Here is an 11,175-nt window from a genome sequence, read left to right as displayed (position 1 = left end):
GAACAGACAGTGATGCCATACCAAAAGAATTTCATATTAGAAAAAGCCACTACTACTCACAGGAAGGTGTGGAAAGACACCTGTTAATGATCACCAATCTTTTACACGAGTATTTAAAAATAATTGAATCAACGTGAATGCAGCTAAAGGTTATAATATGATGGCACATACTGATGTTGTGTTAGAGTGATATGGAGTGGTAGACTTCCCTCCTCCACCAAATAGAAGTAGAACTGTATAATAGTGTTGCCAAAACTGTCCAAACAACAGCAGGTAGAGCTAGAGCTTTCACAGATCCATAAGCCTTTTCGATTTTTAGTAAATGTAGTAGAATTAGCCTGTAGTTAACTCCCACTAATGACGAATGTACAGACAGGACAGAGCCCCCAAGTCAGGACTAGACATGACACGAACCAAAAGAGTCTGAACCTTCAGGTGCTGCATTGAAGAGAGGTTTATATAACTTAAAATGCATAAACTCCCCCTAAAGCAAACATAACCTTTTGCAGGCCAGAAAAACTTGAACACATCCACTTGCCGATGCTGTTGGTCAAGAAACTTCCTGAAGAGCTAGATTTAACTCCTGCGCTGATTTCGCAATTGAACCCCCTCTTCTACAAATAAATAGGTGAATAGAAGGAAACCGGTGTCAAATGGTGAATAATAGGTTCAAATGGAACAACAAGCAGAACCCAAGCAAACTAAAGCAGTTCAAAAAGAAAAACCTGGAGAGGGGAGGTAGACAGCGTTTAACTTTTTCAAGCTCCACAAAGCAAGTGTTGCAACGTTCCAACCTGCAAGAATGAATGAGCTTAATATCTCCCAGCTTTGGAACTTAACTCCATATGTAAATTATATCATTCTGCCTTCTAGTTTAAGAGATTATCAACATAAACCCTTTAAATTTTAAAACTGTATCAAGTTATTCAGTTCAACTTCAAATGGGACCAAGTAAAATTAATAACATTACAAGATTATCCTTGAAGCCTTTTGGTTCCATATAGGGGACATTAAGAATAATTACAATAAGGCCAATCAATTATGAGGCTTGGCACAAAAGGCCTCCTGTATAGTTTACCCTCGTGATTAGGGTGAAGAACCAGGTTCAAGATGGGTTCCACACCATCTTTTGGGAGAACACTAATGTTGGGGCAATTCTCTTTGTGCGAATCGGACTAGACAAAAAGGGAGTACTACTAATTGCCAACTGAAGTTATACTAAAACAATAAGGAAAATAATGACAGCAGTCAGTAAGTAGTCTCAAAAGGTTGCATCCAAGTCACTAGGTAATCTTTTGGCAACAAAATCACCAAGTAGTTTAAAATGTTTCCCTCAAGTCACTACGGCTATGTTTGGAAGTTGGATTTTGGTGGAGAAAGAAAGAGGTAAGGAAAATGTAGGGGAAAAAAAGGGTGAAAAAATAAATAAAATAAAATAAAAAAATAATCTCATGTTTTGGTATAGAAAGAATGGCATTGGAAAAAAAAAATAATTCAGTTTTGGTATAGAAAGAATGGCATTGGAAAAAAAAATAATTCAGCAAAAAATTTCATATTGAACATAAAAAATTGATTTTTTTAATATTCCACGTTGTATTTTTCCCACATTTTCCTTATTATTCTTTCCCTGCTATAATCCAACTTCCAAACATAGCCTAAGCATATTCTTTGGTAGAAAAAGTCACATTTTAGACCAATTTGGTGCAGCAAAAGTCAGTAACTAATAAATTATTACTGCCTTTCGTGCACTAAAATAATGTAAAATGTGATTTTCTGCCAAAGAACCTTATTCATTTCAGACTACTTACTGACTCCACACAGACACCAAAAAAGAATAACTTATAACTCAGTGTAACCTTTCAAACTACTTACTGAATTTCTCAGCAAATTTTCTTCAATATATTTATAAGCAACTAGTAATAGAACAAAGTTCATTTTTTTTTTCCTTCTAGGAGGTTGAGTCTGCTGCCATATACCCTCATATACACCTTTGACGGCGGTTCAGGTTCTGGAGAGATCCACACCCACTTGAGGAAAATGAGATTTGAGGATTCATTTCGAAGAATTCATGAAGCTAAGGTTATGAGAGAACTTGATGGAATAGAATTTATGGGGACATGATAACTTTAAGAGAGACAGTACAAAGAATGGAGGAAACAGAAAATGGAAATTACATTTTTAATGTATATGTATAATTTTTGATATTACTAGTTAATGATTTTTCAATTTCTCATTTCTTTTTTTTTCTTTTTTGACTTAAGCGTTTATATATTACAACCATGTTTTATCTGGGACTCGAACCCAGGACCTCCAACACACACACACCTACCTATGGCCACTTGAGCTAGCCTCAAGTGGTTAATTTCTCATTTCTTCATAGGTAACATATTTCACTCTTTAGATAGCCAAACATCCTACAATGGTGTTTAAATGAATCTACTTAGTCTGTGGATTGAACAAGGTAAAAAAAAATTGTATTAAGTTAAAAAAATTAGAAAGGCACTCTTGTTATATGCAAAATGAAAAATGATTTGGACAATACATCAACTATAAACTATAGAAAATGTGGAAGAGTTTCAGTAACATACCTTTGTTCTGCCTCAATATCCACACCAACAGACGAAGATGCTGATATTGCAGAATAGATCATCGAACCAAATATTCTGACCAGCTTGAGCAGCATCTCCAAAGAGATCCCTATATGCCTATAATGTTCATTCTGTTATATACTGATCAAACAGTCTGATAATAGTAGATGTAAAAGAAGATCAACCAAAATAAATAAATATTTAACTCTGTGGTATATGTGAGCTCATAGAAACAAACTAGAACTCTTCCTACTTAACAAAGGAAAATGAGAAGAAAGAGATGATAAATCGAGAAAGAGCATAGAGCAAGTAAAAGTGCAGTCAAATAACCTTCCCAATAAGCATTAAAACCAGCCTCAAAACCAGTTCTATGAGATTATATTTAAACTTAAAATAACACAAATGAAACAAAGTCAACAAACATAAGTATTTTACCTATCCATGTTACTCTCTAGAAGGCCAGAGAGAAGTGGCAGCAGACAAGTGCAAATATCCAGCGTGACAATGTCAATTTTCTCGGCCATAATGCTAACTACATCAGCAACAACCTGAATTAACATGAACATCCCAAATCAGAGAGCAAAACTCAATGGACTGTTTGTTCAAGACAGGAACAAGTCAAATTAAAATAAATAGGACATTATCACACAATACTTACAGCATGATCAGCCATCTTTTCCATTGCATTAATCACCCCCTTCACATCATTCCTTTCCCAGTATCTGTAGATTCCCTGGAAAGTTACGTCACAGTGCAGAACTTTGTTATTTTATTTATTAATACTAATTAGCCAAATAAAAATACCGGTATTCATTAGTAACTGAAATTGCTTTCTGAAGTCAATTTAACATTGTGACATTCTTCCACCAAAAACCATGTGAAGCAAAACCCAATGCAAATTGTGCAAAAACCATCATATACAATAAACAAGTAGTAGAAAGACCACCTGTAACTTAGCAGAACGGGACTGCATAGAGCTCACAAATTGGGTATGTTGTTCCATAACATCAGCAATGGCATCCTCATCGGTGGCAGGCACCGACTCTTTTTCAACAGGTGGAGGATATCCTCTCTGCTTGGACTTCAGTCATGTAAAAGATAAAGAAAACTCAATTAGAAGTCAAAATGAGCTAATGAATCCACGTTACAATTCAGCAGTGAATAACTATGACCAGCATACATACAGAAACAAAAAAATGTCTTTTATATAATTAGAACTCAAGTTCAATTAGTTTCTAATCTCGTTTATATGCCATGAGAAAGAGAATCTTCAAAAAGGAGCACTATGTCACATGTGTTGTGTGTGTTACAAAGTGAAGGAAAACTTCTCCCACGAACTAAACTCTCACCAACCCTCATAAAGGAGAGACCTTTTACTTTAAATTTTGATAAGAGAAAAAAAAAGAGAGTTGATAACCGGCATTTAAATTGAATGTGAAGTGACTACTTTTTCATCTAAGCAAGCAAGCGCCTTTAGCCAATAGGCTTAAATGATGCTGAATTTCATTCCATAACAGAACTTTATAACAGTAGCAAGCAACAAAAACTAGAGCTAGTGCCTTCAACCAAAATATACTGCTTGTCAAAACAAATATTAAAAGAAACATTTAACACAAAGTCAAAACAAAACTCACATTCGAAGGGGGCATGTTGCCTGTGGATACCGCCCCAGAGGAAATACTGGAAGTAGGCCCCTCATAATTTGAAAACCTATCTCTTTTCTCCCAATTTACAGCAATAGATCTGGCCCTTCCTAGAATTACCATAATGAACTTAGATTACTTATTTAGATTGCAAAAGATACCAGAGAATATTAATAATGGAAATAAAGCTACCTGATCTTAGACCTCCAACAGTACATGTATCTCTGTTCAACTTGTTCCCGCGAGTTTCATCTGAAAAAAAAATAGAAAATAAAAAAACATGTATAAAGAATTAATCAAAACAATAGTATACCCAAGCTCATGTACTTAACAAAGTGAAAAATATTTACAATTACGATCCTAGTGTGAATAAGTTGTTCCTAGTGTAATCGATTCTACTTATAATTTTCATGCTTCAAGGATAGGCACTACCTGTTCCTTTCCCCAATAAAAGGAAGGATACTAACCTGACTTTCTTACGAGCATTCAAGAAAGTAGTATGATTAGAGATTCTTGAGTTGACAAGAAAACCTTATGATCATTTAAGCTAGCATTGTTATTATCAAATATCAAATAATACAGAAAAAACAGAATAGGAATCTTTTTACCAATATTTATAGGAAAAAAGAAAGTTAGAAAATAAACTTTTCTGAATTAAATCCTTACAATTGTCAGGCTGGCAGCTAGCACTTGGCTCTGTCTGTGAACTCATTTCATGTTTTCCTGATCCAATGCCTCTGTCATCCTTGGCATTCTTTTCAGAAGATATTCCTTGGGTTGAGTTTGTAACTCTGGAGAAAATATTCCTCTGGCTCTCAGCAACATTGAATTCAGCACCCTTGGAAGTAGTGGAATCAGCAAGTACAGATGCAGTCTGTTTATCCACTTCTTCTCTGACAGCAGGAAACCTTCGGAACTCTGTTGCCTTTGACTGTAAAGAGAAAGGCATTGTTCTTCCAGCTAAGCCAAGCTCTTTCTTCGGTTCAGGAGCCATATCCGTTCTTGGCACAATAACAGGGATGACTTCCGATTTGTTGAAAGTTGAAACATTAGCTGTTGAGTGTACCCTCGTAGAATTTCTCTTTGTGGTTGTTGCACTAGGAACAGCTGTTGAGCTTGGAAGAATTTTTTTGGGACTGTTGCTTAAGTTTATCCTTTGAGGAGTACCAGGTACATTTCCAGTGGCTTCACTCAGGATGGGCAGCAACAGAAAAAGACAAAAAAGTATCAGGAGAACTAAACAAAAAAAAACACAAACAAGACAAAAGAAGAGAGCTCATAGGAACTCCAGCACCTTATTGCCAAACAACAAAATACAAAATCAGCATAGAGAGAGAGAGAGAGAGAGAGAGAGAGAGAGAGATGGGGTTCCAACATTTACTCACATGCCAAAACTTTTGTTTCCTTAACATCAGAATTTTGCGAAACTGACAATCTACCAAGTGATTTTGTTTCCTTAGCTAAAGGATCTGAACTTTGGGACAATCTGCCCAAACTAGTCTTTGAAGTGTTCTCACTTAGTACTGACAGATTGCCACCGTTTGATGATTTAGATTCTGAATGACCATTTAATCTGCTATCAATACCAACTGCATATGGCTCTATCCGCTGTACAAGAGGAACTTGTGAGTGATACACCAGCTTCACAAGATAAATATGTTGAAAGCTAGAAAAGAATAAGGTAGACAAAGAGAATGAAAAATACCGAAATGTCTACAACCCACACTCCAACACAACTCTGATTGAACGAGCAGCCAAGAAGCTTCCCCTCATGAACATTAAGGTCTGATAATTTAGACCATCCCACATCCACACCATCATGGCATCTAATTGGTTCCCAAGAGAAAACCTATAAAATAATGACAATGTCAGTGAGCATAGACTTATTGTACCAATTAATATTTACTAGCTAAAAGCTCGCACCTTCAAACTTTCATGCAATCCACACAGTAGGGTCCTTCCATCAGGATTAAAAGTCAAACACCTCACTCCACTAGTCTGATATAAAAGGAAATGAATCAGATAAGTTCCCTTCATAAGAAAGAATCATAATTCACTTGGAAATTTGAAACTTAGGTTACATTATTTCTTAAGAACTTAAAAGTACCTCAGGTCCACCTGAACCAATTAGCTCAAAAGTTTCAAGGTCCCAGAATTTAACTGTCCTATCTGCTGAACCTGAGAAAAAAATGAAAAATATATTGCATGAAAAGACAGTAGAGTCACACTACTACAAGTTTCCAGTACAATTACCCTCATACTTAAATTTGCAACTTCTGGTGGATCTACTGTACTGGAAACTTTAGGTGATTACCCTCATACTTAAATTTGCAACTTCTGGTGGATCTACTGTACTGGAAACTTTAGGTGAAGAAGAGGCAGCATAAAAAGGAAGCTCATCATCAAGAATTTGGGTACAACAGGTAGGATTAGTGTTGGAGGAAAGTGAGTTAAATTTTGGAGCGAAAGTAAAAACTAACATAAGATTAGTCCAAGCTTGGGATTAGGGTTCGGTATGATATCTGGGAGTAGTGTTAAATGCAATCTCCAAGTCATCAAATTTAATATGGGACAATGTAGAATAGCCCAATTACCGGTATAAGCTGGTGCAGGCCCTCTTTCGCCTTCCCCGCATTATTTTCAGATTGACTATGACAAGCAGATTTTGTTGCTGCTTGTTTTATCAGACATAGTTAGAGAAAGTTGATAATAAGTAAATGGAAGACATGTCAGTCAAGTCAACCACTTTTTCTTGCACTATGAAGTAGCTGGTAATGTAGTCAACTTCGTCAGAGTATATTGGATTATTTTTCCAGACCAGTAGAAGAAACATTTCATGATCAGCAGAGTGTCTAAGAGGGTTTAGAATGTAGAGTGGAAGTAATGGGAAATAAGAAGTACGAAATAGTAGAAATGAAGCTTAAATTTACAGCTTGGTAATGGTGAGCTTAATTCAAGGCTCTCATTTGTATAGGCTGAGGAACATGTTTTGGCTGAGGCAGTTAGTTCTTTTGGTTAACTTAACCGGTGATTTTGTTCCTTTCTTACTAGCTTTACACAAACAAGGTTGACTTTAGTAGCACTTTTGATGCATCAAATGAAAATAACCTCTACGTATTTATCAAACCAAATCAGCATTTAAAAATTGATTGATCATAAACTCATAGTTGGTGGGAACAGGGGTATGACTGAATAATACAAATCTAATAGTTGAAATGAGAGAATAGCTAACCAGTTGCAAGCAGAAACTCATGGGGGTGAAAATCTATGCACTGAACCTGGCCCTCGTGATACTTGAAATCATGCAAAAGCTTCCCAGCAGTAAGATCCCACAACTGTTACATAGTGCACAATAGTGTCCAGTCATTGAAAATGAAGCTACAAACGATCAACTAAATTCTTCTCGAACCTCTTTTTTTTTTCTTTTCTTTTGGTATTAAAATTAATGTTTGAATAGTTACATGCACATGTGTATGTTTGCAGTAACATTGACAGATTGGATCTCTTATGTGCCAAAACTAACCGTGTTCATGTGATAGATTTTAGACAAGTCAATCCAGACACGGCACAGCAAGAAGAGATGTGATGTGAAGCAGTTTTTAAATCAAAAAGCCATTAAATAAATAAATAAATAACAGCAACACTTCTACAGGACAAGCGTAGAGAAAATACAGACAGACACTACCAACCTTTACTTACGACACTGGGATTTAAATTTGGAAACTTAGAAATAAATCTTTGCATTTGTGTAGAATGTTAGATTTCCAAAATCAACTATCTGCTAAAAAGTTTAAACACTTGTTTATTGAAAGGCTTGGCAGCAAATAACTTTTGTGTTTTCAAGGCTTTTAGAGCTTCTTGATAAGGATTAAAGTACAGTAGGGTTCGACGGTTTATAATTTTAAGGAAAGATTCTTAAAACCACTATAAATTTTTGTTTCTTCCTGTATGCAAAACACTTAATAGTACACATACATGCCAAAACATAAAAGACTAGAGCATCTAGAGCTAGGGATGCAAATAAATTCAAGATTGAAACCAAAACTTCAACACAAAATGAGAGCTCTGATGTGGAATAAGATAACACACACGTAGGATTTCATAATATTTTATTAATAGAATTATTGTAAGTTTATATTGTGAATATTTAAAGTTTATCTTTTTCCTAGTTGAATTTGGATTCGTATGTCTCCTAAACACTTATTTATGAAACTACAGGCTTATTCAGAAAATCACTCACTTTACTTCTCATTGTTACTTCTTTTTTCTCTTCTCTAAGTTTCCTACAGCGCATTAATACAAAATATGACAAGCGCCTTGCAAAGAAATTTTCATTTTTAAAAACATATAGACCTTCATATTTCTGCTACATGTAACCAACAAAATACACATACAAACACAACTGTCCAGAGTCCAGACAGCAAATCAAGTACCCTAATGATACTTCCACCTTCATATTACTTAATCACTGTTACGTTCTGAAAATAGTACAGTACAATCACCCAGAATGAAACAAAATGCCCTTTCTTAATTTTGATTTTTTTTTTTTTTTTTTTGCAACTCTAACCTTGACGGTGTTGTCCTCTCCACCAGATACAACCCAACGGCCATCTGGGGTAAATCTGATGGCATTGACTCCTCTAGTGTGGCCCTTGTAAGTGTGGATGCACCCCTTCTTTCTGATATCCCATATCTTGAGATTTGTATCCAAAGAGCCAGACGCAAAAAACTCCCCAAAAGGATGGAAGTCCACAGATATACAATTGGATCTGTGACCAGTAAGTGTTCGAACAACTATACAAAAAATGGCATAGCAAGAGAAAGTTTTTTAATGATTAAATGATAGCACAACATGACTAAACAAATAAGCATGCTTGTCTTAGTCTTTAAAAAGTTTGCAACTATTTAGAATGCCGTGCAGTTAAAGGAATGAAATGTAGAGCCAAAAGCATACTCTTTGCCTCCTCTAAGTCCCAAAGCTTGATTGTACCACTTGCAGCCCCTGCAGCTACTAACACCTCCGATGAGTCGAAGCTGACTGAATCAATGCCACTGGTATGCCCAGACAAACTCTGGATACAAAAGTGTGGTAGCCAGTTATTAAAACAAACAAGATATCTATTATCCTGGGAGAAAGCTACATTGCCGTAAATTTCGACCAGTTTGATTTGGAACGCTACTAAACCATGAAGCTCATTTGACAATTGACTTGAGGATCCAAATTTCTTTAAATCAAAAATATGGTAGTACCATTCACAGTTCATTCATCGCTAACAGTAAAAGATCACTATTCCAAATAAATTATTCTTTTAAAAAAACGATATTCAACTAAGCCAACAGATAAATTATAACGAAAAAAATCACACTGAGAAGTGAGAATCACAGCACAAGACGAAATATATATATAACCAAGGGAAAAGAAGAGGGCAAAGAAAAAGAAGCGTACCAGAATGGCATTGGGTTTTCCAATGGCCCAAAGATTAACCTTGTGATCTTCTCCACCAGTGACAAGAACCCTAGAGGATTTTCTGCCAATCTTGAGGCAGTTGACAGCAGCAGAATGTGCTACAAACTCCTCTGTTAGCAAATTTACTCTGGTTAAGGCTAACAAACTCCATTATAGAGCTGACAAGTGGAACAAATCAATCAAATGTGAACAAAATTTCATGACCCAACCCAGCAAAAAACAAACCAAACCCAAAATAGAAGAATTAAACGAACAAATAGGAAAAACAATAGGAGAAGGATACGGAGCTTGTAAGCGCGCTTGGTAGTCATGACTACCAAAATAATAGAAAATAGAAAAACCCCACACTTCAAAAAATCGTGAATAAAACCCTAATGGGATAAGCAAAAATCTCAAAGGCAGCACCAAAGTATATCCCAAATTTTCAAATCCAACCCAGCAATGACTGCCTCATTCTCCTTCCCTCCAGATCTCAACGAACCCACTTCGTAACTCCGTTCCTATTTTCCAATAAAAAAATAAATAAGAAATGAAAACAGAAATGGATGAACAAAGATTTCTAGTGTCAGATTAGATCAGAGAGAAAGTGGTAAGATCAAATAAAGAGTTGGAAAGCGAACCTTAAAGCCACATTTGTTGGAATGAGAGTAGTTTTGAAAGATGGGTAAGTTTGGTTCAACTTCAACCTGCTTTGCTTTAGATTTCTCTCTCTCTGTCTCCAAAGGCCTTGTTCTTCTTGTTCTTCTTCTTCCTCCACACTCAAATTTTTTATTTTGGTTTATTTATTTATTTATTTATTGTTATTATTTTGTTTTTGTTTATGGTAATAAAAGTTTAAATTCAAATGTTGTAGAGACTAGAGAGAGAGAAGAGAGAGACACATACAAATTACAACAAGCATGAATGAAGTATATACCTATTAGCAATCCAAACAGTGCACTAGAAGATTTGTTTTACTATGGAAATATGTATACAAATAAAGAAAAATATATTCTTTATCTTTTTAATTAAGAAAAATATATACAAATAAAGATTTGTTGTTTTTTTTTTGAAAAAAATCCTTTATTTATCAAAAAATATTTATGTACAAAAAAAATATAAAATACTTATATACTATTTTTTAAATTTATGGTTCGAGTTGCTTGAATTGTTTTAATAATATTTATATAAATTGTTATGTGAAATTTAATTACAGTTTAAGTTACTCTGTTAGTTATTATTAGATTTTTATAAAAAATATAAAAAAATTTAAATATCTAAATAAAATTTATAAGTGAAGAAAGTGGAAAGAAAAAAAAATAGGAAGATATGGAGGAGACAGGAGAGGATTGGCAAAGGTTGGTTTTTTAAGACTTCTTTCACATATCACATTTAGTTTCCTTTTTTGTTTAAACTTTAGATGAATATTTCCCTTTTTTAAACAATTACCTTTTTTTTCAAATATTTGAACAGTAAGGTTGGTAATAATCTTTTCAAG

The 11,175-nt window shown here is 34.8% G+C and overlaps 1 protein-coding gene across 2 annotated transcripts; it reads right to left on the bottom strand.

Annotated features, from left to right (window-relative positions):
* Window positions 1–10,653, bottom strand: LOC115722267 (katanin p80 WD40 repeat-containing subunit B1 homolog KTN80.4). 2 transcript variants are annotated; one of them, XM_030651428.2, is made up of 19 exons: window positions 10,319–10,653; window positions 9,982–10,198; window positions 9,678–9,808; window positions 9,186–9,303; window positions 8,799–9,025; window positions 7,464–7,566; window positions 6,339–6,409; window positions 6,155–6,229; window positions 5,937–6,080; window positions 5,617–5,839; window positions 4,898–5,416; window positions 4,424–4,483; window positions 4,223–4,341; window positions 3,535–3,669; window positions 3,247–3,321; window positions 3,024–3,136; window positions 2,589–2,705; window positions 726–794; window positions 1–614 (listed from the first exon to the last, which is right to left on the bottom strand). In XM_030651428.2, the coding sequence occupies exons 2-19, from the start codon at window positions 10,007–10,009 to the stop codon at window positions 551–553; spliced, it is 2,391 nt and encodes a 796-aa protein (XP_030507288.1). In that variant the 5' UTR covers window positions 10,010–10,198; window positions 10,319–10,653; the 3' UTR covers window positions 1–550. The 2 variants fall into 2 exon arrangements, with proteins under 2 accessions (XP_030507288.1, XP_030507289.1); XM_030651429.2 differs by having other exon boundaries at window positions 1–611; window positions 10,319–10,634.
* Between the last annotated feature and the right edge of the window lie 522 nt (window positions 10,654–11,175).

The sequence above is a fragment of the Cannabis sativa genome, chromosome 9 (genome assembly GCF_029168945.1).
Source record: "Cannabis sativa cultivar Pink pepper isolate KNU-18-1 chromosome 9, ASM2916894v1, whole genome shotgun sequence".
Taxonomy (NCBI): Eukaryota; Viridiplantae; Streptophyta; class Magnoliopsida; order Rosales; family Cannabaceae; genus Cannabis; species Cannabis sativa.
The sequence above is the reverse complement of the archived record's forward strand: the minus strand, read 5'-3'. Positions and strand labels throughout refer to the sequence as shown.